The sequence below is a fragment of the Puma concolor genome, chromosome C1, assembly GCF_028749965.1.
Source record: "Puma concolor isolate L17-30 chromosome C1, mPumCon1.1.hap2, whole genome shotgun sequence".
Lineage (NCBI taxonomy): Eukaryota > Metazoa > Chordata > Mammalia > Carnivora > Felidae > Puma > Puma concolor.
Genome location: NC_141674.1, coordinates 5229155 through 5255352, shown reverse-complemented (window position 1 = coordinate 5255352; position 26198 = coordinate 5229155). Strand labels below are relative to the sequence as shown.

The 26198-nt window shown below is 54.9% G+C and overlaps 1 protein-coding gene across 7 annotated transcripts in view; it reads right to left on the bottom strand.

The window, feature by feature from the left end:
* CAMTA1 (calmodulin binding transcription activator 1) overlaps nucleotides 1–26198 on the bottom strand; it is an 829903-nt gene that overhangs the window by 106496 nt on the left and 697209 nt on the right. For all 7 annotated transcript variants that reach the window (XM_086715554.1, XM_086715556.1, XM_086715555.1 and 4 more), the window contains one exon: nucleotides 1237–1390. In XM_086715554.1, coding sequence (XP_086571680.1) covers nucleotides 1237–1390 — 154 coding nt within the window. The remainder of the gene's footprint in view (nucleotides 1–1236; nucleotides 1391–26198) is intronic.

Below are 26198 nucleotides of genomic sequence, written 5' to 3'. Positions count from 1 at the left end.
AAGAGGCGACGTGTATGCTGACTACATGTGGATAAGGTGGGGTGAGCAGAGGAAGGTGGGGAGAGCGACCCACCCTGGGGACACCGGGAGGTTTAAACAAGACGGGTGTGTTACACCTGCGGATCCGGAGGGTTCCATGGGATGCAGCCTGAGCCCTGGAAGCCCCTGGGCCTCCTAGTTCTAGATTCCTGGCAGCAGGGAGCAGGGCCTGGGCGGCTGGGCCGTCGGCCTGTTGGGGGTCTCCCTTCCCTTTATCTCCTGTCTCCGGCCCACTTTGAGAATGGGGGGTGACCCCCCAATCTGAGCGCTGAGGGACTCTCAGGGTTAGCTGGTCACTGCGGACGCTATTGTGCCTCGGCTCGGATACTCCTAGTGATGGGACACTCACGGCCCCCCAGCAAAGGACATCTCAGTTGCTCTCTGTGTATGGTGTCCATCGGCTTCTTCCCTGCAGCCCCCCTTCCAAGGGTAGCACAGATTCTGAGGGACCTGGTGACCCCTTCTCTGAGGTCCCGTATGGTGACACATCTTTGCGTTGAGCCTCAGAGGTCAGTGTCCCAGAGCCCTGGGCCCTGTGCTCTGGACGGGCCTTCTCGGGTCTGGCAGACCTGTGTCTGTGCTTCCTGATTCCAGGCGGCAGGAGAGGCCAGCGAGAGCCCCCAGCGGCTGCCCATGGAAACGAGACAGCAGCCACTGCCCAGCTCTCCAGACTCACTTGGTGTTCCGCATTCAGTGATCTGCACCTGACAGATGCTTCAGAGAACATCACTTTGCTGACAAAATGAAACCCAGCTAATTCCGGTCATCTGCATGCCACCGAGTCTGGGAGCTGGGGCCGGAGCCTCGCCGTGTCCAGGAGCAGATGGGCTGGGGGCTGGAGGCAGGCCAGCTCTGGCCAGCCCCTCCTCTGTCTGTCCCCGGACAGCCACTGCTCCCCCGTCTGTGGCCCAAGTGGCCGCAGTTCAGGGCTCTCGTGGCCCTGTTCCTTGCTTACGGGGCCTTGTGCCTCTGAACCTCGCTTTTGTCATCTGCAACGTGGGGCTGACCTTCTGTGCCCTGGCCACCGTGTAGGGGGCTTAGAGGATCAAGCGAGAGTAGGGTGGGGGTGACGCTTTTGAAAAGCTACGTTCGCTGTCGCCCGAGCAGGACGGCCCCCGGGGACCTCTTCCCCACCTGCTGGGTGCTGGCCTGGCCTCCAGCGCAGGACCCTGGGCCAGGTGGGCCACAGCTACTCACACATGGGTTTCAGCTGCCCAATGAGCTCCTCTTTTGTCCATTTCGCCCACTCCTTCTTGTCGGTGTTGATGGAGCAGAGGATGGGGCCACACGGCTTCCCGCAGTCCTCGATGGCTGGGACGTTCAGATAGTGCACCAGGACGATGTCGGGGTTCTGCGGGGAGAGCACAGAGACTGGCAGCATGAAGGAGGCATGGAGCCCATCCAAGGGTGCCCCCCAGCAGGTGCAGACAGGCTGAGCATCCCGACACCAGGCTTTCTCAACCTGGGCACTGCTGACATTTGGAACCGGATCATTCTCTGGGGTGGGGCTGTCCTATGCACTGGCTTCCACCCACTGGATGCTTTTAAACCCTGCCCCCTCTCCAGTTGTGACAACTACAAGTGCCTCCAGACATGACCCATTGCCCCCTGAGGGGCAAAACCACCCCCAATGAGAACCACATGGGCTGATTTGTGTGTAACCAAGGACCACACACAAGGCCACACGTATCTCTCGTCTGACATCTGGGACTTTATGCCAACAGCTGCCCAGGAGCACTGACCCCTGTTCTGTGCTTTACACGCATCTCCTCATCACAGCGTGCTGGACGTCTACCCCAACAGGCATCATTACCCCCTTCCTCCCCGGGGGAAACAGAGTTCCCAGACGCCCCTGTGCCCTTCAGCCTGTGGCCTTCTCCCTGGACGAGAAGCCCCCTCAGCACATTACTTCTGGGCACCAGGAGAGCCTCTGGAAACTCCTCCTGCGAAGCCTTAAGAACAGAAAGAACTCTGCGCGTGAAGGGCTCACTTTGTCCCCAGATGGTTCTATGGAAATGGGTCAGCCTCTCCCCATGAGAGTCTATTCAAAACGCCCTCGGTCCCTTTCTGCCCACCACCGGCTCCGATAGTGACACACTGAGGGGACTTGGTGGGGACTTGCTCTTCTCTGCAAAGAGCATGTGCCTTCCATGGCTTTCTGTGGCCTTCCAGAAGGCAAGGCCATTTATTTGGGCACATCAGGCCTGACAGGTTTGTTGAAGAGAAGAGAAAAGCAAAGCAAAGCAAAGCAAAGAAAAGAAAAGCAAAGAAAAGAAAAAAAGAGAAGAAAAGAACAACCCAATCACGTCACTTGGTGATGCATCTGGATAAATCCAGAAACTCCTACCCCAATCAGAAAGTATCGCTTAAACCGTAAGGAAATCTATGACAATATATTAAGATGCCCCAGGGAACCAGGGAAAAAGCCACGTGGAAGGTTCCATCCCATGCTTTTCCCCAGACCTGTCTCCTCTGCTCTTTTCCGAGGGATACCCGACCACAAGTCCTGGGACCCCAGGCACGGAGGAGGCTGGGTCTGTGGCTGCCTTTTTGGATATGGTCAGAGAGAGTAATAAATGTGTGACTCAATCAATGCATTCATAAATAAAGACCCAAGACTGCACCATGACCAGGGCAACAGAATAGACTGGCATAATTTAAAAAGATTTTCAATAAGGTTGAAACATAGAGTTTTTTTCTTGCCAACGCTCAGTTAACCAGGAAATTAAATCAACACGAACAGGAGCCTTCTCGTTAATGGCAGCTTTTCTGGATTGCGGTAATCATGCTCCTTAATAATAATGATAATCCCTGACATCGGCACGGCACTTTATTCTTTTCAGAGCACTTTCCAGCCATTATCTCATTTGGTGCCCGTGCTAGCCGGGGAGGCCGGCCCGCCGGGCTGGGCTGGGCAAGGCTGGGCAGGGCGCCCTCCGTCTACAATGAGCAGACTGGAGCAAAGTTGTGACTTGCCCAAAGCCCTGCGCTTGGCGAGGGACAGAGCCCGGGCTGGAAGCCAGGGCTCTGACTCCAAAATCAGGTCCTGCCAAGACATCTGGTGGCCTCTTTTTTGCCTGGGCTAAGTGCTTTCCCATTTCATATTTCACTTTATGCTTGCCATACGCCCACGAGGTGGGTGGGTTGGGTAGATATGTTATGCTTATCACCGGAATGGGGTAGCCAAGGAGAAATGGGGTGATACACTCAAGTCCCTGCCCTGTGTTCTTCCTATCGACACACTGGCTCCCCACGGTCGTGTCTGGACGAGGGGCTGCTGCCTGAGCCTGTGCCTGGCCAGGTGGCAGCTCCCGCCACTGAGCAAAAGGGGAAGGATCAAAAGTCTGCAGGGGTCGGCAGGCCACCCAGGGCCTCCTCTGATCCCAGCCCTGGAACAGGAGCTGGTCCCCGCAGGAGAGAGCCAGGATGCCAGCCACCTGCGAGATGAAAGGGCCGCGGCTTCCTGCCCCACAGCCCCGCTGAGCTCGGCCTGGGTGCCTGGGGGAGGCTGTGGGGGGCCAAGGCGGCGGGAGGGCAGGCAGGCAGTGGCTTGGGGAACAAAGGGCGGCTCTCACCCTGCATCCAAAGCCCAAGTTTGGGTGCTAGACTGCCTGGGACTCTCCACTTTCAGGAATCTCTGTCTCTTCTTCAGGCCCCAGCTGCCTTTCTGCAAAACCAGCTTCCATCTGTTCTCTGAGGACAGGCACGAGGATCACCTCCTCCTCCAGGAAGCACTCCCTGATACCTTCCCTCTGTACCTCTACAGATAGAGGTTTGTGCCTTCATGGTCTGTGTGCCCCTGCCCCCTCCTTCATCTCCTCAACCACACAGATAATATCCGGCAATGACTGGTGTTCATTTATCATTTGTAGAATTGAATCAGGCTGTCTTGGGACAGTCTTCCCAGACTTGTGTCCCATCGACATCTGGCTCCAGTTTTCTGGGTCTACAAAGGGCAGAGAAGTCTTTCCCAAAATGCATTCCGAGGAGGCTAAGAGGCAAGACTGGTCCTTCCCTTTTCCTGGGTCTGAGGCCTCTTTGAGAATTACAAAAAAGAAAAATTGTTTTCCCCAAAGTTTATTTTTGAGAGAGAGAGAGAGGCAGAGCGCTGGCAGGGGAGGGGCAGGGAGAGAAGGAGACACAGAATATGAAGCAGGCTTCAGACTCCGAGCTGTCAGCACAGAGCCCGACACGGGGCTCAAACCCATGAACCGTGAGATCATGACCTGAGCCAAAGTCGGACTCTCAGCCGACTGAGCCCACAGGTGCCCCGACCTCTTTGAGCATTTGATGAAGGCTGTGGACATTCCACTTCCAGCTTCAAACACTGCCCAAGGCACATCAGCCCTGCATTTCAGGGGTTCGCAGATCCAGTGGTCCTTGCACCCCACATCTGTAACTACCGGCTTAGGGATTCTAGATCCACCATGGCTCCCGTTGGATCAAGGAATATGCCCAACGTGTAGGTCCCCTTCCTGGGAGCCTTTGCTCTGGGCCTGTGCTTCTCAGTGGCCCTGATACAGCTGGGGAGAAAGTACCAGCCCCTGAAGGTTCAAGGCGTCTGGGTTTGGGAGTAGGGGACGGGAAGCAGGCAGCATTACCGTCTGTGTCTTCAGCACAGATTCCATCCTAGGGCCTGGGGTTCCTGCTGCTGAAACTGCTGCCCTGAATTCTAAGTGACGACTTCCTGGCGTGGGCTGGTTTTAAGACAGAGAGTGATTGAAGTATTTTTGGAAATTTGGGGCACACATCGCTTCTTGGCAACATTGCGATTTTATTCATTAGTTGTACATTTTATTGGGCGTTTTTGGCAGAAAAATATATTAGCCATAGAGTCCCAATGCATCAGCTTCATGGAGTGCTCATAACAGTGTCACATCCTGGCCGAGAGCTGCTCGCTGGCCACGCAGGGTAGGCTGGAGAAGCGCTCAGCCATGCCCGGCTCGGGGTGGGGGGCCCGCCGAGGACACACCCTGGCTCTGGGAGCCCCCCCCCCGCAGGACTCTGGGTTCTGGACCGATGTGGAATCAGCCTGCCTTCGTCTTACTGGGCTGCATGCATGTTTCCTTGGGGTTTACCACCCAGGTCAGGTCGTGTGGGTCGGGGGTCCTGTCCAGAGGCTCCTCCCTGGGCTACAGAACTTCCATGAGGGTGCTTGAGGCCGGTCCCCCCCAGAGAGAGCATGACCCTGAAGATGACTTCCCTTCCCAAATGTCAGAGGCCTGGGGAAGGCAGCCCTATGGGTGTGGTCTGTGGCTGTGGAGGGGAAAGCTGAGGATAAGAGTCTCAGAGAAGTTCCAGAAGCTTTCGGAAAGTGCAGTGGACTAGGTGAGCCCATCCCTTCCTGGGGATGCCTTGAGCTCCTCACCTGCACGTGGAAACAGTGCCCCTGCCCTGCCGGCCAGGCTGCTGCCGAGCCCCCACAGGGGCCTCGGAGAGGTTTGAAGTCCCATTTGGACGGACGGAAGTCCTGCCCTGCTAACTACCAAGGGCCGCCAGAGCAGACCCCACACCGAACCAAACTGTGGCATCTCCCGGCAGAGTTGACCAGAGTGCCGCTGCAGGCATCTGTCCACTTAAAACGCACGTCTCCTCTGTGGCAGCCCCCTCTGTCCTCATTTTCCTCTTGGTGCATGGGGACTCCCCTTCCTCCATGGGCCTCCCAGCGGGGTCCTTGTCCCCTCCCTTCTTAGTGACCTCTTCCTGCTTCACGGCCCCACAAGCGTTGTATTGCGAGGATTCTGGATTTCTCTCCCCAGCCCCGACTCTCAGCTTGGTTCCGGGCCCACCTGCCCGACTGCCCTGTCGGGGCTTCCAAAACACCCCCGGCTCACGTGGCAGAGCCCCACGTCCACGGGCCACACCTGGCCCACTGGGGCCCTGCCCTCCCGCAGTGGTGCAGGTGGAAACCCCGGGGGATCATTCTTTCTCCTTACCTCCTCCCCCCTCCACAGCTGGCGGGTCAGCGAGCTCGGTCACTTCTCCCACCCACCCTGCTCCCCCGGCCACGTGGGCCCTCCCAGGCCTCCTCACTCCCCCTCTGGCCTCCCTCCCCACCCGCTCTCTGACGCCAGCGGCCATGCTCCTGTAATCCGGGCAGCTCCCTGGCCCAGTGAAGGAAGCCCATGTCCCTGACATGGTTACAGCATGAGTCCCGGCCGCACACTCCCCAGTTGGCCTATTCTCGCCCCGGCTCTTCTCCCTCGGGTCCGTGCCTCACGTCCTGGAAGTCTCAACGCCACCTCCTCGCGGACACCTTACTCTGCGACCCCATCAAACGAGTGCCCCACCCCCACTGTCTCGGCACGCCTCACCACTTCCAATTCTTGCTCAGTGCTCACCCTCATGTCTCATCTCTGAGCAACGATGGCTTGGCCTGATGGGTGAGCTCTGCTGCCCGGGCTCCCTCGTTCGTGGCTGGCATGAACGAGCCCGGAGTGGGGCTGGCAATCAGCAGGTGCTCTGGCACTACCTGCCGTGTGCTGAGGGTGCGGGGCAGCTGAACTGCCCCTGGGGCTCAGAGGGCAGCTGTCTCTTCCTTGGTGACTCAGCATTTGGGACCTACCCAGGAGACCCCCATGCGTGTCTTCCTGAGGGACACACAGATGGAGGGGGAGGAGGAGGAGGAGGAGTTTGGGGATGAGGAGGAGGAGGAGTCCGCCCTCTTGGAAGTGGGATGGCAGCACCTGAGGGGGCCCAGGAGCCCTTGGCCTCTGGACCCAGTGCCACTCCTGTTTTTATCTGAAAATGTTCTGGAAAGGGAAAGCTTTGCCAAAGTCACACAGGTTTCTTTACTGCAGGACTTGTCAGAGTCTTTACGGCACCCTGAGTAGAAGAGCCTCATAGGTGTTGCAGTAAACAGGCTTTCCAAGCTTATTTGAGCATCGGCCTGGGCCCCTCTTGGGACCCTAGTGCTCTCAGGAACGCAGTTGGGGAGCCACTGATAGAGTTCAAACCCAGAGGAAATGACTGTCAGCAGCTACTGAAGACAGTCCCCCAGCCCCCAGTTGCTTGAGTCTCTGGGGCATTGGGGCTTCAGATGCCCAAGAACTGCCCCCTTCCCCCTGGGTGCCATCCCTGGCCTGGCCTTAGGCCCATCTGGTATTTGAACTGCTTTCACCTGACCACCGAGTTACTGACGAATCCCTGCACCGATTTGGCACCCTGTGTGTGTGGCTCTCCCCCCGCCCAGTCACCATGGCCAAAGTTCTTCTCTCAACCCCGGGTGGGGCCTCCTTTTGGAAAGACTGGGGCAGAAGGGGGGCCAGGGTGGGAGATTGTGTGTCCCCTTCAAACGTGGGCTCGATCCCTCCTGAACTGGGCCACTGGGCCACTGGCGTCCTGGGGGGAGAGGCAGGCGGGAGATGCTGGACGGGCAGTGGGGAGAAAGCGTGACCGCCCGTTTAATCTTCTTAATGCCTGGCGATGGGATTTGAGAGAGGGAGACCGCTTTGGACAAGAAAGCGTCCCCGCTCCCCCTGTGCGGGTGGCCGCTATTCAGCAGGGTGCCAGCAGTGACCCTTGTGATCCAGATTAATCTGCAGCAGCCCCTGCGGCAACTACAGCTTTCTGGACCCTCATTCCCCGGGGCGAGCAGGTGGAGGTGGGCCATGCCTCATTGATGACACCCACAGGCTTCCCTAGTGGAGACTCTGCCAGGGAGAAGCCGACTTCCCCGCCGTGGAGGACTGGACCTCAGTCCAGGGCTGGAGGCAGGAGGGAGAAGCAGAGGAGGGGAGGAAGAGGGAAAGAGAAAAACAGACCAGGAGGCACAGCAGACACGTGGGAGGCCCAAGCTGGTGGCAGCCACGGGTGGGTGGGGTGGTGCAGCGACTGGGGAGGGGTGCCAAACTTTCTCGCAGTCCTCAGAGAGCTCCCACACCCAACCTGGAGCCAGAGCCCCACGGCTGCGTGGCTTCTGGCTTCTGAGAGGTACGAGGCACGGTACAGGGATGGGGGGCCAGCACTTGACCTGGCTGAACCTCTGTGTCTGCCCTTTAGGATGGGGGAGGAGTGTGACTGGACTTGACCTTGTTGGTCAAGAGAGGTGAGGCCCTAAGGAGCTCAGGATGGGCCTGACCCACAGCCAGTGTTCACATGCAAGGACACCGACATTGCCGATTTGAAGGGGGGAGTGGTGAGGGGGTTCAGTAACCTGCTCCGGGCTCAGGATGGAGGTGGGGTCCCATCTGCAGGGGGAAGCTGAGCTGCCTCTGCTGCACGCGGAGCCCCCCGTTTGTATGACAGGCCCTGGAATGGGCTGAAGGGGCAGCGATGAGCTTTCCGCCAGAGGCCCACCTCGGGGCCCCACGCTGCCCGGAGCCAGAGCCCCAGGGGGGTCTCCTGTCCTCCTCTCGGCCACCGCTGGACTCTATCCACTGTCGGGTGCCAGGAGGGCCCCCCCCCAGCTCCTGCCCGGGCTCCTCCACCTCCATGGGAAGGGGGAGGCCCGGAGCCAGCACCCCCTTCTGTGGAGTAAGCAGGACAGCAGCGCAAGAAGTGGTTAAAAATGCAAAAAGCTGTTGGTTTTGATAAGGAAAAATGCAGCCGCAACATCTGTTTGACTCTTGTTTGCAGCTTCATCAACGCTAAGTGGTCGATAAATCAGAGTGGCATGGCATTCCGTTTCTTCTGTGGCTCAGTCATTAATCTCGTGCCAGTTCTCATGAAAAATGAAGGAGAGAGGCTGTGTGATAGTGAAAATGTGTACATTACCCAGAAAGTCATAATAGCATGTAATAGTGCCACACACCTCCCCACTTGCCGCTGGTGCTCGGGGGGTGGACCCGCGCGCTGCCAGCCCCGGGGCGGGGGCAGAGAGTAAATCAGCACCGTGCGCGCCACACGCCCATTCTAGGGCTGCGTCTGTCATGTTAGCACCGTTCAGGCGGGTCTGGAGAGCCCCACGAGCCTGATCTTAAGAGGCAGAGCCTTCCCTGTACCTGGGTGCTTAGTGAACGAGGGTAGATGCCCATAAAACAGGAGTGCAAAGCCGGCAGAAAGAAGGGCAGGATTTATCAGGGAATGAATAAATGATGACGCCAGGCAGCTCAGGGCTGGGGGTGTCACCACACCGCAAGGCAGAGAAAAATCCTCCCTCGCCCGTGCTCCGGCGGCCCTGGGCAGCCTGGCACCTGTCCTCTGCTCTGGATAAAGCCGTGTCCCCATCAGAAGGGAGGCCAGTCATGGGGCCCTGGGCGGGCTCCCGTCCTACCCTCTCTGTTCCCCGCTGAGGGCTGCCAGCATGCGGGGTGAGGGCCATGCCGTCTGGAAGACGTGCACTAAGTGTGCTCCCCAAGAAAGGGCCAGGGTGGGCGGGCCCTGGCTGCCCGGGTCTCCTGCCGGCTGCTCCCTCCCTTCCGGTTCTCTCCTCCCTGCTGCAGAGAACCCTCGTGTGCAGAACTGCTACACTTTACATCATCTCTGCTCCTCGGGAGGCGGGAACGTGCCCGTACCCCCAAGCACACACCACCCAGTGGGCACCTCTGTTTGTAAAGATGGCTTTCGGAGCATCAGCTATGTGTGGGACCCCACCTTCAAGCCCCACGGTTGGGTTGATCCTTCAACAACCCACGGATGCAGACGGTCACTGCTCAGGATGCTGTAGCTCAACCGAGCCCTGAGTCCTACGTCTCCTCTCAGCCTGGCCCCTGGGCTCCAAGGGGACTGGCCAGAGGCGGGGGGGGGGGGGGGTGTGTGTGTGTATGTGGAGGGCTGTGCATACAGCCTCAGTGCCCCGGGCGGGAGCTGCTCGCTTATTGTCCACGATATAGCACACACGAGTCCAAGGAGCCTGACTGGGTCATGCAGGGTGCCGGGAGCTGGTGGGAACAGGGGTGAGGCTGGAAGTCCTAGCTCCTGAGCTGGTCTGTGAGCTCCTCAGGGCAGGGCCAAGGCAGCAGAGTCCCTGTCTGCACATCAAGAGCCTCCGCAGCACACGCACTGTATTCAGGCAGAGGTGAGAGGTGGGGCAGGGGGACGGTAAGGAGCTGAGCACTTGGTGACTGGGGGAAGACGCAGGTCCCCAAAGTTGGGGGTGGCTGAAGACACAAAAACAGAGAAAGTTGGGGGAGTAGGAACAGAAAGAGGGGCCTTGGTGCCCAGGAACAGGTGAAACCAACTGTCGGCTGCACTTCCGGGGGGGCCAGGCCCCGCATCAGCGCTGCGTCGGCGGTGGCGGTGGGGGGGGGGGTGGACACAGCCGAGCTCTCTGCTTCCTTGCTAGGGCTCGGCAGGGCGGGGGACCTGGGGTGATGCCCAGAGAGGAGGGCCCACATGGGGCCTCCGATCCTGCTCTAAGTGGGGGCAGAGGCCGGCGGCCCTGGGGGAGCCCCGCGCCCCTTCAGCTAGGCTGCCCTCATTAAGCCAGCACGCGCACCGGGGGGGAGTCTGCGGCCGCAGCACTTCCCTGCTTCGGAGGGAGGCTGGGAGACTTAATTAGTTAATGTGGGTAAAGTGATCTGAAGATGAAAAACCCTGGGTAATTGCTGAGTGCTGCTGCTGCTGCTGTTGTTATTACACAATTACCAGAATTTTCCAGTCGTGGGAATAGACTTAAACAATTTCCACCTGGTGCGCAGTTCCTGGAACCGTGCTGGCTGAGGGGCCGGCCTGTGCTGCCCCCTTCAGTCTGCAGGTGACGTAGAGGAAACACACCGTGGGTGGGAACTCGGGCCTGGCACGGTCCTGGCCACATCCTGAACACCTGGGAGACTCGGACAGGGAGACGACTTCCCATTCTCCCCGGGGGGCAGATAAAGGTGTGTGTGTGTGTGTGTGTGTGTGCGCGCGTGTGTGTGTGCGCTTCGAGAGGCGCCAGGGATGCCACCTGCCCTGACTTTCCGGAAGCTTCTGAGAAGGTTCGCCCCACAGACCCCTAGAAGGTCCAGCCATCCTGGCTGGCTGCTGCCATGGAGAACATTCTATTGTGCAGCAAGACCTGGCTGCTGACTGTACCCGTGCGGTGGGGTGTGTGGGCAGGTTTCTGGACGCGTGGAAGCCACGAGATTCACACTAGCTCGGGACCCGGCCTTTTGCCTTATTTAAAGTCGTTACAAATGACTTGGGGGAAGGAGCGCCCAACAAAATCTCATCGGCAGATGACACTAAGCTTTTATGGGTGACCGAGTGCCCATAAAGTACCCCAAGTTTGTGATCGGTCCTGAGAGGATCTTGCGAGGTTGTATCAGTGGGTGCCGAGTGACAGATGGAGCCCACTGTGGGTGAAGTGCAAAGCCATGAGCTCGGGAAGAGTAAAACAAATCGGCCGTGGAGGCTGGTGGGCCCGAGTGCCCTCGGCAAACCCAGGGAGATCCCTGGGGCTCGCGGACGCCACTGTCCAAAGTCATTGCTGGGACAAAATGACCAAGCCCGGTGAGCTGGACACACCGTGGGGCAGGAGCAGGGGCAGCAAAGGCTCTTCATGATCTGGAACCGTGGGTGCAGGGGCGAGGGAGGAAGAGCAGTGGCCACAGGAAAAACAAAGGTGAGGATTTTTCTGGCCAGAAAGACAAGAGCCAAGAGGAAATGCGGTTTCAATCTTTTAGGTCAGAAAGGGGAGAAGGTAAATGTGTGGATTGTGTGTTTTTTTTCACCAGATCCCCAAATGCTAAGAATAAGGGTTCCCCCTGGAGCTCAGGAAGGTAATTTTAGCACAAACTCCGCACAGCGGGCAGTTAACGGATGAGACTCATTATCCCAAGGGGGACATGGGCTGAAAAGGAGAAATAGATTTTTTTTAAACGGGCGATATTAGCTCCTGGGTGGGTTATGGCAGGAGACCCGAACGTTGGGGGTCATCTCTCTGGGACCCAGACCCAGGGGGCACCCACCAGGTGTGTCCAGGGCTGAGAGTGTCAGTGGAGTGCTCAATGTGCCGGTCAGTTCACACTTGCCAGGGATGCAGGCAGTTGTCACACTGCCGTTGGCAAGGCCCGAGCTTGAATGAGATCGCTGGTTTTTCTCTTGCTCTCACCTTGAACTCCTTTTTGATTTATTAAAAGTCACAGCAGGAATCCCTCTAGCCGGCCCTGAGGTAAGATGCCTGGGACCTTTTGCTGGGACACAGAACTCTAGGGCAGGGGTCCTGCTCGGGGTTTGTGGCCCTGGTTCCAGTGGGGCCCGCGGGGGAAGCAGGGGGGCTGGTGGCATGGATGCCTGGTGCTCAGGTCTCGAGGGCTGCCGTCCCCACCCCTCACACTTCTCCCCTCCCAGAAGCCATATCCACGGGCCACACAGCTTCCTGCTCACTGGAGCCACACGATCCCCTTCTCACCAGCCTCTGGCTGAGACTTGGCCATGTGCTCCTGGAAGACCTGGAAGCCAAAGCCGCTGCCCTCCCCTCTCTGTCCCTTCCTCTCCAAGGACACGTGCCTCAGTCTTGCTCCCAGGGCTGGTGTGTCTGCTCAGAACCGTGCCCCATTAGGCAGCGAGTCAACCCCATCAGATGACAATGGCACCAAACAATCATCCAGGCATGTGACGTGCTCTGGAGCCTTTCCTGTCCATCTGTTCTCCACAATGGCTCTGGAGGACACTGGGCATGTGACACCATCCCCACTGGCCACATGAGCCCCTTCTTACGGAGAGGTGCCACATGATCTGATCAGAGCTACACGGCTAATGGGAGGCAGAGCTGAATAGAACTCTACTGCTTTGGTGTTCTTGCGCTAAAAGTATCCAAATGTTCTTTAGGGAACAAACCACCTCGCTCTGACTCAGTCCAGGGATGGAACATGTGACGGGGGCTGGCCAGCTGGAGCCCTGCACTCTCTGGGTCATGAGGACGGTCCAGGAGTCCCAACAAGAGGCGATCAAGCTGATCCCTGGACTTGGCTGGAGCCTCTAGGGGGCAGGGCTGCTCTTTCCTGCTGGACCCGAGCCTGGGATAATGAAGCCTCGCGCTCCTGGAAGCCATCTCTTGCTGCCAGCGCGTGGAGGCCAAGAAGAAAGCTGATGTGGAGGCAGAGCTGAGGGAAGGAGGCACCAAACCTCCATGTTATTGATTGGGCTCCTTGATCAAGTCATGCCTGAAGCCAGCGCACCTCAAGACTTTTCAGTAACTCAAACCCCCAAATTTTCTTTCATCCTGAAGCCAGTTCAAACTGAATTTTCCATTGCATCAACCAAGAACCTTAACTCCTAGACAGATACGCCTTCCTTTTGCTAAGCCACGCCTCTCTGCATTATACAGTTCAGACTGTCCTCTGGTTACTATAGCAACAGCCATCACTATGATTGCCAAGAGCTACCATTTATTCAACACTGTGTATGTTCAGGCGCCGGGTGCTAAGTGCTTCAAAACTTAGCCTTAACTCACTTGATCCTCCCCACAACCCCCCGCGGCAAGGACTAGTTGTTACCATCTCTACACACAAGGAACATGAACTGAAAATAATTAGGTTTCCCACCAAAGCGCCGCCTTGAACCCAGGTCCATCTGATGCTGAAGGCGATGGTGAGGCAGGGCGACCCAGAGGTGTGCTCTGATCGTGCCTGCCTGGGTTTAAGTCTGGGCTCAGCTACTTCCTAGCTGTGGACCTTGGGCAAGCCCACCTCTGTGCCTCAGTTTTCTCACCTATAAAAGGGGGGAAGGCGGTAATGCACCCGCCCCATGAGGTTGCTGCACAGAGTGAAAGAGATAAGGCATTTGAATAACAGCTGGCTGGTCCAAACTGCCAGGTATGGTCATGATGACCTCTTAAGCCAGCATGACTTGGTCTCTTGGTATGGCAACAGACAAACTTTCCCCAAGATCTCACAGAACTTGCAGGTGGAGCAGGACCAAATGGACTCTGACATTTCTTATTTGGGAGGTGTAATCCTCTAAGATAGGAGCCCATCGAGACAAAGTTAGGAAATTCTTCTCAGACCCTGAGGAGGCATCATTAAGCGCCAGGGGGCACTCAAGCCTCTGGAGGGGTTTTGATGAGCTAAACCCGGGCCATTCTTGTCCAATCATGACTATCTTCCAAGTGCTGGAAGAAAATAAATCTACATTTCTCAAAAAACATCCTGTGATTTAAGTGCCCATGAATTCAAAGAGATACCCACCCCACCCACATCCTGTCACACGGTCAGAATCTATGGGATGCTCCTTGGCCACGGGGGTCATCTCTAGACCTCAGCCGGATAAAACCCATGCCAGATGACCTCAGGTCTTTCAAACTCTTCTCTGATAATTATTGCTCAACTCTTCATCTGGATGCTTTATACACTTTCGTTTGTGCACGAAAGATCCTTAAGGGCCTCCTGGACTCTTCTGTGTATTTCTCTCGGAACAGAGATGCTTGAGGTGGGAAGAAACTTAGGGGTTGTCCAGGCCAACTTATCCATCGTCTTCCACTTCCAGGTGGGAACACTGAACCAAGAGAGGCTGTGACTTCTAATGTCACCCAGCGGACAGGGAGAGAGCGAGGTCAGGGAGCCAAACCCAACTTCCCACCCCCTGCTGGCTTCCTAGTTTTGCCCCCTCCTGGGTTCAGAACCACCCCAAAGCAGTGATTACATTTCCCTTGCTTTGCAGGGAGAAGCTACCGAAGGGCAGAGCTGGGTGACGTTCACCCGGTGTGGCATTCACCGTGAGGCCGGCTTCCAGGCCAATGCTCTACGTTGCAACCTTGACTGTGAATAGGCTCCCAAGATCCCCAGTGGGCCGGACGGGGGGCGCTGTGCTTAGCTCTCAGAGATCATGTTTTCCGTTCAGCCTCTTCCTGGTGGGGCAGGTGTTCTGAGCAGGGAAGTCTGGGTGGCTGGAGCCTGGGCCACCCTCCCTCTGCTCTGGGGGAGCATCTGGGGATCCCCTCGACTCAATCCTGTGAAAGACATAAACCCCGAGGCTCTCCCTTGACTGACAAACGGGCCGACGGTGGAGGCAGCAGAGGATGAATTGTGCCCGGCCCACGAAGCATCTATAGGATTTTTATGCTCTAGCAACTGTAACGGTGAGATTCTAGCAATTGTTTTAGAGGGAATCATGATTAAATTGGGCTGTATGTTTTTTTAATGTGTTCCCCAGTTCCTCTTTAATACCTTGGTAGGACAAGATAAAGCGTAATCACTGAAGTAATTGTGGCACTCAACAGTTTATGTCTTGAAAGAGTGACTGGGGGTTAACAAAGCCACTGCAGGGCGAGGTTTGGATTCGAAATCACAGTTTTTCTTTTTGTTATTTTCTTTTTAAATCCCTCTTTATCTTCCTCCTTTCTCCAGTGGCTCCTGGAGCCAGCTGATAACCTGTAAGCCTCCTCGGGTAATAAGGGAACCGGCCGTACTAATGACACAGGCAAATCCGGGGGCCGCCTCCTCTGCAGAGCTGCTGCGGCAGGCCCACCCCTTCCCCAGAGCCCGTGCCCTTGCAGGCAGTGCCGACTTGTCCCCCAAACCGGCGGCGCTTGACATCCTGAACACCAACACCGGTCAAGGCCTGGTCTCTGCCGCTTCGTACTGAACCATGGCCTGGAGCTGAGCGCCGGGCGCGTGCAAATGGCAGAGGAGGGTGAGCTCACCGACCCTGATGCCTCCTGGAAAGGTCCCCCCCTTCTGGCAGATGCCAAAGGCCCCAGTGGGGGTGCGTGGGGGTGCTGTGGCCGCCAGGAACGGATGACCCCACTCCTCTTGGGGCGGTGTGACAGAGAGACGGGGCCTCCTCCAGCGGCCCCCCACCCCTCCCGGGGCGGAATCTCCAAGCTTCATGCTTGGACAGCAAGACCCACACCTGCCAGTGGGGGCAGAACTGAGCCACGGGCCTGGGAAATTCCAGAGGGCTCGTGTGGCCGTGGCTCTCGTGGCACTCAAATCTAAGGCATGGCTAGTGCCACAGAGCGGAAGGAGGGTCGAAACGTGGCATCCGTGAGGCTTTCTCTCTGTCCTCGAGGCCACTGCCCCAGTCTGGTCCCCACCGTCTTACACATGCAACCTGGCATCAGCCTTCTGACGGGTCCCGTCTGACTCTCAGGCCCATATTCCCAGGTCCCAGCACCCAATGCGCCACCTGCTGCCGACCTTCCACAAGTCCTCACTTCCCATGAATGCAACCTGCTCCTGATACCAAAGTCTTCCACGATGGGCCAGATCCCTGCCGACGACACCTCCACGTACCCTCCTCACATCCATGGGCAGCCTCCTGAACTCCCTTGCACCACTTGGCCGGTCCTGTCTTCTTTCACTGATCTTTGGGCTCAGGTCTACATTCCTCCTTTAGACCCCAGGCTTCCCGACAGCAGAGTCTACATCAGAAGGAAATTCATTCCCCGGTAGGCGGCCAACAAGTACTGGTCGAATCAACGGCTGGTTGACCACATCTGCCTTTGGGGTGGTGGTGAAGTGGGACACCCGGCCTGGACTGGTCGCTGCGGGCTGGGCTATGCCTTCGGAGGAAAGCGAGCTTGCCGGCCAGTTGGTGGCTCATGTAACCTCCATCTGCCCGGCACCCTCTCCTTTCCTCTCTCCTGCCATCGCCAAGGTAGAGCAAATGAAGCTGGCTGGGCCTTTCTGGGTGCTTCTGCATCTGAGCTGATTGGACTTTCCGTGCGCGTGAGCTTGTGCACACGCACATGCACACACACACACACACACACACACATACACCCCCCTCAGCTGTGAGGCTCGAAGCTCTCCCTCTCTCCTTGTTTGTTTTCAGGTCCCACCACGGCTGCCTTCAAACTGAGAAGACAGACGCTGGGCCGAGGGCCTTGGCACCAGCCCAGGGTAACTGGGACGCCCATGTTTGCAAAGAAAGCATTTGTGAAGTGTGAAGAAACCAGAACAGCGCCGTTCAAAAACTGTGTTTAAATTTCGCTCAAAATGTTCTATTTTGTGTAAGGGGCAGAGTCCCTTCAGAAAGACACTTGCTGGCATTTGCGAGCCACTGTTGCCATGGAGCTGTTAAGAGAAGTTCGCTACCCAGGGTCGGCAATTAATTCTAGTGTCTGCTGCTAAAATGAGCAGGCAGCTCCTTTTGGACAAAGCCGATGGGAACGGGGACGCTGAAAGGTAAAAGTTGAAAAAATACCTCTTCTGATTGAGGGTTTTAGACACACGGGAGCAAGGTGACTTTCTTAGCTCTATCCTTATGCTTCCCTCGCTGTCTAGGAGAAAGGCTGGATGTGCTCAAGGCTTTCTTTTCTCTTAGTTGACCTGAGAGAGGGGTGTGGGGGGGGGTCCCAGCTCACCTGCTCCCTAGCTGGGTGTTCCTGGGTAAAATGCCCAGCCTCTTGGAGGAACAGTTTCCCCTCTACAACGTGGGGATAACTGTAGTACTCACTTCACAGGGTGCTCATTCATTCACTCACTCACCCACTCACTCACTCACTCACTCATTCACCAGCTATCTACCCATAGCCATGACCTGCCAGGGACTGGTCTGGGTTCAGAGTCTACAGTGAGCAAGACGAAGTTGTTCTCAAAGAGCACAGAAAAGACAAACGGGGCATATTTGCAGCAACTAAAAGGTGATTTTGGAAGGGCTAGGTGTTATGAGCGTAGAGAGATAGGTGACAGGTGACCGAGGGTGGGGTGAGAGGGAGTTTAGCCAGGGAAGCCGGGGAAAATCCCTGAGGAGGGGACCTTCAGGTGAGCCTGAAGTAAGAATCCAGGCCGGGGAAGATCTGGGGGAAGGAAGGGTTCAGGCACAGGCAGATGTGAAGGAAGCGCTTAGGGCAGCCTTGGGCCCCCCAGGGAACATTCCGGAAAAAAGCCATGAGCTGAAGGAATGGAGGTTCCGCCTGAGAGAACACCGGGGCTGATGAGGGCCACCTTCCATGGCAGGGGTTCTGCATCTGTCTGTTGGTCCAGCATCAGCCCCGTGCCTGGCCCAGAGCCGGGCTGGGCCAGTATCTGATAAACACGCAAAACGGCCCAGGAATGCGTCCGTGTTAAGTGAACCTCCGCCTTGAACCCAAGACTCAATCTCTCTGTGGGAGGAAACCCGCCCTTCCTTTGTTAAGACGAAATCACTGGGGAAGGCTCTACTGGCAGCCAAGATACAGCACAAGATGAAATACACGGTTTTACCCATCCGCGAGAAAGTTAGCAAAGTTGAACTTGTTTAAGGTTTGTTCTCAAAAAAACAATCTGTTTTGTTGGCCATTTGTTGAATGAAGGCATGAAAGATGGGTTATAATTACGTCAGCTGTGTTCAGGAGCGGGTACTAACTTGGGAACTAAACGGAGACAGAAAAAGTGCACCAATCTGTCATCGTGCCTGCAGCCAGATGATGGGAAGAACTTGGACGTGGAATCGGACCTTGGCGCAGGCCCCACCTGGGCCACTTCAAAGGCTGTGTGATCTTGGCCAAGTTACCTAACCCCTCTTGGCCTCTCATCCCCTCACCTCTAAAACGAGGGTCATCACGCCCACCTGACAGGGCTACTGTGGGGGTCAAGTGAGAAAACAGCAACGGGCCCCCAACGCAGTTCCCGGCAAGTAGGCACGCAGCCATTGGTTAGTGAACTCACAAACAAATCCAAATCTCTGTGCCCTCTGCCCTTCATGCCTCCAGGGTCATGAACAGAAACAGGTCACTTCTGCTGTGCCTTCGGAGGCAAGTAACTCCCAATTTGACTGTTGTTTCTCCCAAACCAAAGGTTTGACTTCAATGTCAAGGTCACCCCTAAGAAGTTGCCTCGCTTTGTTTGCAGCAGTCTCTTGAGAGGCGTAGGGGAGCCAAGATGTGGTGGACCTGAGCTGGTGCCTGGAATTTTGCAACAAGCCAAGGCCAGGTGAAAAATCAATGTGACCTTCCCGGAAGCGACGGTCCCACAGGCCAGGCTGTGTTGCAGGGCTCCCCTGCCCTGCTCAGGATTGCACAGACTTTTCCATCCCTTACCCAGTAAACTTCCAGAAGGGCCAGCATAGCACTCAGCACCCCCCATCCCACTCTCCTTGCTACTTAAATACGCCCCAGATGATGGAGAGCATTGAGCTGTCACTGCCGGGCAGAGGCACCTGACAGGAAATTAATTTCTTAGCTTCTTATTAACTTTGCGCGGAGTATCTCTATTGAGCAACGCCGCTAGGACAGGCTTGACCAGGGCTCCCAGCAATTTTAATATTGGAGATTGGCAGCAAAGCATGATGCACAGCCTCTCTTGCCACCTTCTCATGCTGGTCCCCGGCTTAGCAAATGTCTCAGGAGGGAACAGAAAATCTCGGCATCTGAGACCATGGCCCCCAGTGACAATTCTGCTGGTGCTGACAGGTGGCAGTGACAAGACATTCCTGTTGTGTTCTGATGCCATGAAATGGAGGGGTCCTGGGGCTCTCCTGCACCTGTCATGGTGGGCTCTGCCCTCAGACCTGCGGCCCCTCTCCTTGTGGCCACCTCCCTCTGGCTGCCCCCATGAGAGGCCCGCTTTCCTCCAGTTGGTCCCTGCCCTGCTCCCTCCATTCTCCAGCCTCCAATCAGGGTTCTGTTGCCTCCCCTGGGCTTCTGCCTCTCTCCACTCCTGGCCCTGTTCCTTCCATCGCGAGATGAAACTTTGACAGGCCCTATTTCTGACTCTGTGACCTTCTTTGGTTCTTTCCCTCTCCCCCTCGCTCCAACTGCTCCAGCCCCGTTCATCTTGCCCCTGTCCTTGGAGCCGCCTCCTCTGACCTTCTCACCTGCTCATCTCTCCTTCCCACCTTCTCTCGTCAGGGGACTCTTTGGCTTAGTCAGAACAGTCAGGTTCAATTTCTCCAGGAAAACCTTTGAATCTCTCTGACCAGTTCTCGAACGTCTTTGTACCCTAGTGAAGAACCGGCTGATCTCGGCACCAGCCAAGGTTTGCCTCGAGGACCTTGGCTTCTAAATCCTCTCCTCTCTACTCAGTCCCAGACATTCCCTCCCACCTGTCTCTCCTTTTCCTCCCTCCTTCCAGCCCATGTTTGTGGAGTACCTACTATGTGAGTGCTGACATGGAGACAGGGACAGATATATAGGAGTCTGCTCCCTAAATGCTTACAGTCTCCTGGGAGCACACATGTGGAACATGGCAGAGTGAAATATTTATTCTTCCACAAAGACAGAGGAAGGTTCTGTGGGAGAAGGGAAGAAGAGGCAATGCCTGGTCCTGTGTTTTCCAGCTTCCAGTCACATCTAGTTGGGAAGCCATCCTCCTCTCTCCCCTCCCCCCGGGAGCAAAGCACCATGGGAATATCCTGGATTCAAGCCAAGCTTAAACAAAGCTTCTCAACCTCACAACTGCAAACATTTGGGGTTGGGTATTTCTTTGTTATGGAGGCTGCCCTGTGCATTGTGGAATATTTAGAAGCATCCGTGGTCTCTAATATTAAATGCCAGTAGCATCTTAGAATGATGACAACCAAAAATGTCTCTAGACATTGTCAAATGTCCCCTGGGAAGCCAAATATGGCTCAGTTGAGAACCACTGGGCTACACAATGACCCCAGGTTCCACTTACTCTCCAGGTACCATGCTGTTCAACTTTTGAGATTTCAAAAGGGATGAGGAGAGTAAGACTGTTCTTGGAGGGAGCTTAAAGGTGCCGAGGCTAGTTCTGGTCGATTCTGGGGTTCATTTTATCATTACTTCGGTTTCTTACATATACATTCCTTTGGGTTCACCGTTTACTGAGAATGTTACATAGCTTTATGGTGGATGTTGTTGGATTTTCTACTAGCATTTGATCCCCATCATAATCTTTCCCCCCACCCCCATGCAGCCAGGAGCTTGGGTGGGGATGGGTGGGTAAGGCGGGCCCCGACTAGCCAAGTGTTCTCCCATCCCCTTCTATGAGGATTACTCAAGAATGAATCTATGACCCAGTTCTGGCTAATGAGGCAAGAGAAGTGTGAGCTTCCACAAGAGGGTTTCCCATTGGTAAGACCTTCATCTTCCTCCTAACATGGTTTGTGTGGGTGTGACCTTGGACTTGCTGCTGCCATCTTACTCTCAGCAAGAACATGAAGCCACCGTTGAAGATGGCTGAGCAAAGAGTTGGAAAGAACCTAGGTCCTTGGTGACATGGCCAAGCCTCTGAACTCTCTAGCCTCAGCCTGCACTCCCTTCAACTTTCCTCATAGTTCCCTGGGACAGGAATATCTGGCCATTCAATCATTTGTTAAAGATGGAAAAGGTTTTTGTGGGGGAGAGAAGCTAGATTGTGACTTTCCTCCTAAAAAAACAGATCTCTTGGTCCACCTCTTCATGCTCTCTCCTGTTGGCCAAGCTGTGAGTTCTGCTGTGTTGAGGGGAGGCTGCATAGCTTCAGTGTCTCCCTCCACCCCAGCCTCCCTAAAATCTGTAGCCAAGATATGCATCAGTTTGAGATGCAAATTTCCTAGCTACATTTGAATAAGTCCCTTATTTCCCTTCCTGATGTCTAATCCAAGATCAGGTGAAGAAAGGGGGAGAGAGAGAGAGAGAGAGGGAAAAAAAGCCCTTTCTGGAAGAAACGGATGGCTCTAAATTGAAACCCAAATAACATAACAGCTTTCAAACTGGCATTTGCAATTGGGCTGAGCGAACCTAATTCAATATCAAAGGAACAGGGAAGTATTTTAATTATCTCGTTCTCATAATGGAAGAAGAAACTGGTTCTGTGGGAGGTAAACACCCTAAGCCACAAGGTTTCCCTGTAAATTACAACGCTCAACTTGAGTTGACAAGGAGAGGAGACGCTCCTTCCTGTTTGATGGCGTTCCCTGACGTGTGGCCTTTTACTATAGTCATAAAAGGGCAGTAAATTAGGAAGGCGCTGTAAAATATCATCAAAACCGACTGGGATCAACCACAAGAAGCCAAATTTCTAGCCAAAAGCCTTGAAAATGAGGGAGACATGAACAGCATTAAGCCAGTTCCAGGGGTGGAGGCTCCCTGGCCAGGGGAGAAAGCAGGATGTTGCTTCTAAAGGTGCAGAGCAGCAATTCTGGAGCCACACACAAAGCAAGATGGCAGGAGGCTGCAGAATGGGGAGGGCTGCCCCCCTCCTAGAAAGTGGTCCTCTCCTGTGGGGATGTGGCCAGGCTTGGTACTGGCTCAAGAGGCAACTTGGGCAGAGACACACTCTTTCCATTTACCACTCAGTGAACACTTTCTTGAGTTCCTATGTGCCAGGCACTGGAGGTATGGCGATGGGAGAGCAAGTCCCTGTCCACGGCATCCCAGTGGGACAGACAGGCGATGTGTTAACCATACAGTCTGATGGAATCAAGGTCAGCCGAGATGACAATAAGGAATGATAGTGGTGATGGCCACAACGGAGTAATACCTGGGCTGCTAGGGGAGCACCGCATCTCAGAAGCAGACTTAAGTCCATCTGAGCAATTTGGGAGCACCTACTCTGTGCTTGCAGCAGGGCTGAGTTCCTGCCCAGTCAATGGTAAATGAAAGCTAGTGTTTATCTGTGCTAGATGGTCCCTGGCTGCAGGCTTTATGTGACTTCCTGCACTGAATCTTCCCAAGAATCTTATCAGGCACTATTATTAGGATTAATTCCACTTTAGAGCTGAGGAAATGGGCTCCGAGCAGTGAGAGAACCTGTTTCTGGTCACAGTTTCCTGTTAGAGTTTCCTGCACTAGAACCCCGAGCAATCTCATTTCATTCTGACCAGCCTGGCTCCAACACTGGCTGTATGAACGGTTGAGATTCTTGATTCTTTATTTGTTGGATTGTTTCACCATTGAAAAAATTGACATATGAGAACAAATTTCTTTGAGGAAATAAATCCTGGTCCTGGGGAAATAGTGCCTTAGACATTAATTGTGTGTGTGTGTGTGTGTGTGTGTGTGTGTGTGTGTGCGCGCGTGTGTATGCTGACCAACATCTTCAAGGTGAATTCTCCAAGTGGGACATTCACCATTCCTGCCTGTGTCTTTCTGGGTATCTGGGTGTCTGATTAGCAGAGCAAGAGGCCACTCCAAGATCTGAGTACCAATCAGCTTGGAGCCCATATTTGCTCTGCTGATATGCTGGCCTGACAACCTGAGGGTAGAGGACTCAGGTCCTTCTGGGAATTTCCCCAAGGTCCCAAAGTCTTCCAATCCTTCCCTTGGTCCTAGGCAGGATTGACATGAGTCACTTCAGGCAGATGAATGTTCACAGTTTCAAAAGTCTCTACGGGGAGGAGGGGGTGGTTGATAAGCCCCTGAAGTTTTCCTCATGTCTCGCCTGATTGCTGCTATGTTTTTGTGCTCTGGTACCTTCTCCCCCACTGGAGGTGGGGAGAGGCCCAGCAGGCATGTTCTCCTGATATTTAAAGACAGAACCGAGTGACTCCCAGCCAAGGGTGGACCTTCCACGACCCAGGTATCTCAGTCACCTGGATGCAGGCCAAAGAGCCCCAGTAGTCTGTTGGCTGGAGACGAAGCTCAAGACCACAACAGCAGCCCATAGCTGAGACCAGAGGAGGCCCTGGCCTCATGCCCAGCTCCTTCTCTTGACTCCTAGCAGCCACACTTCCCCTGTGGGAAGGGCTATTTATAAAACAGAAGGAGCAGTTTTGGCCATACTTCACCCCAAGAGCTCAACCCTCCCTCCATGTCTGAGAGAGAAAATTCCACTGCAGGGGACACCTGTGGGATGGCAAGACTTATTCAGGCGACAGATTTATAATAAACAGCCTTATTTTATAGAGCCCCAAATATTTGCACAAAAATGAGCCCTTCATATAACTTGTGCCATTTATCTCCCCGCTGTCACCTGGTATATCTCTCTATTTTATTACTTTATTTTCCAGTTCCTCTCGCTTCTGTGCTCACCTCTCTCTTCTCATTTCCACTGCAGCTGTCACTCTGGTGGGCCCTGTCTCCCCTCCCTTTCATGCTTTTCCTTCTGCCTTCTAGTGCCCCACCCCCACTAGCTAAGGGGCTTGGTCTCCCCAGGGTCCTCCTCCCTTCCTCTAGGATTCTAGGGAGCAACAGGAATGTGCCAGTGGGGAAGGACCCCTCAACCAAACACCCTCCAGTCACTTCCCAGGGCCTGGCTCTCTTTTTCAGCACCCCGGACAGCACCCGGCATTGTCCCCTTGACAGGCTTGGGCTGGGCTGACTTCTATGGAGCCGCCTTAGCTGCCTCCCTGCCTCATCTCTTAGCATTTCAACACTACAAAGTAAACCCCAAGTGGTTTCTGACCTTCTGCAACCCCAAGACACAGGCTCCATTACAGACTGGCAAGTGCATGAAGAAAGAAGCCATTTTAATTTCAAAGTTCTGCTGACATTCGAGGGCTCTCCAGGTTTATATAAACAGAACACCCCGCTTGAAATATCACTTTGAATTCTGTTTGTGCAGTCGCGCCTCTAATGTGCTGCTGTTTTGGTTTCCCTCGGCAATGGGAGTCTTTGTGTTTTAATATTCAGAGGCACAAGGAAGCAGGAAAATTATAGCTGGGGACTCCCGGGCTTGGTTCTTCATCATCCAAGTTAAATTTGGCTGAATTGAGGGAAAACATCCTTTTAAAAGGGTGGTAAATGGGAATAATAATCTCTTACATTTACAAAACACTGGGTATTTTCAAAGCCCGCTCACATTCATTATCTTGTTAGATTTTCCCAGCAATCCTGCACAGAATGTTCCACAAATAGCTATTGTAGGTGCTACATATGAATGGCGAGGCTGAGGAAGCCTGCTTGACCCATGGAGAAACTGAGGCTGAGGGTGTGTAAGTGACCGGCCCAAGGTCACTCCAAGGTGGCAGAGCTGTGCAAGGTGGGCCAAGGCCGGGAGGTAGCCACGCCAGCCACGTTTTCTAGCAGGCTGCATCCTGACTTGTGCCCCTTCCGTGTCTGCCAGCAACCGCCAGAGGGTTTCTGTACATGGAGGTGCCACTTGAACTCCTCACTGGGGCTTCTGCCTGTTTAGGGGAATTGCAACCCAAAGCAAAGGGAGAAAATCCCTAAAATTAGCAAGTCTTCATCTATGGAACATTTACTTTGTGCCAAGAAGTGTGCTAGATCCCTGATGTGCGCTGTTTCGTCTGACCTTCTTAACAACTCTGAGAATGGTTTTAGTTCCCTTTTATAGCTAAGAAAACTGATGTTCACAAGATTATAGCTAGTCAGTGTTAAGGCAATATCCACACTTGGGCAGCCTGCTCCAAAGCCTGAGCTCCCCCATCACCAAGCCACGCACTTCCTATTTCTCTTTGAGGGCAGTTTTTAGCATCAGTCGTGGTGGGGGGACTTGGGTGGCTTAGGCAGCCTGCTTTGCCCTTCCTGTGACCGGCCAGGCTCTTTCCCTCCCTTGGGCAGCTCCTGGAGTGGGACCAGGTCCTGAGGCTGCCCCCCTGCCTGGCATGATGCCCTTCAGGATGGGAAGTCACTGTGCTGTACCCCACACATGGCCCAGTCATTGACGCAACATGCTGTTGCATGAATGGATGCATAAATGAATGGATGAGGAAGAGTCCTGACTCTGCAGGTGTGCAGAGGGGGGCAATGCAGCAGAAGGACAGCAGCGGCCCTGAAATGTAACACCTGCCCTGGCTCACCCCCCTTGCAGCATCCCTTCTGCAGTGCTGACAGCCCCTGATGGCCAAGGTGAAGCGTAGGCAGCTGGGCCCAGAGCTTCCAGGGTTCAAGGTGAGTGAGGGCAGTGGAAAACTCAGGGGGAAGGTGGCACGGGGGTCCATCAGATAAGCCTGATTTTACGTGCACAGTCTAGCTGGGGCCGGGAAAACTGATGGCGGGTTGTTCCAGGCTCTGTCTCTGGGGGTGGTGTCATTTATAGGTTCTTGAAATTTGTTACTGTTGATAACAGTGACGAGCCATAAATATCTCCAAGTGAGGAATGTTAATAACACAGGAGGCATTTTTTAAATGGTGGCTTTGGGGAGCCTTCAGCGTGTCAGTGCCAATGGGGCTGCTGTTGTCGCTGTCATATATCTGGGAAGTTATTCTGGGAAGGTCGCCCGGTGACTCGATTGTCATTATGTACAAAATATTTCAATTTTCCAGAATGGAGTCGGTTCTGGCGTCAATGAATCTTCATCTTCTCTCCGTTTTATGTCTCCCTGTTTGTCTCTGGGGTCTGGTTTTGTGTGAGCAGAAGATGGACGTAAATAGGGGGCTCAGGCTGGAACAGGACATTCCACGTCAGAGCTACAAAGGCAGAGAGGGATGTGGGATAAGCCCTCATGGAGGGAAGGGGGATAGATGGGCCACTCAGGACCAGAGAGGCACCCCTTCACACACCTTTGACCCCAATTCATCTGCTCCT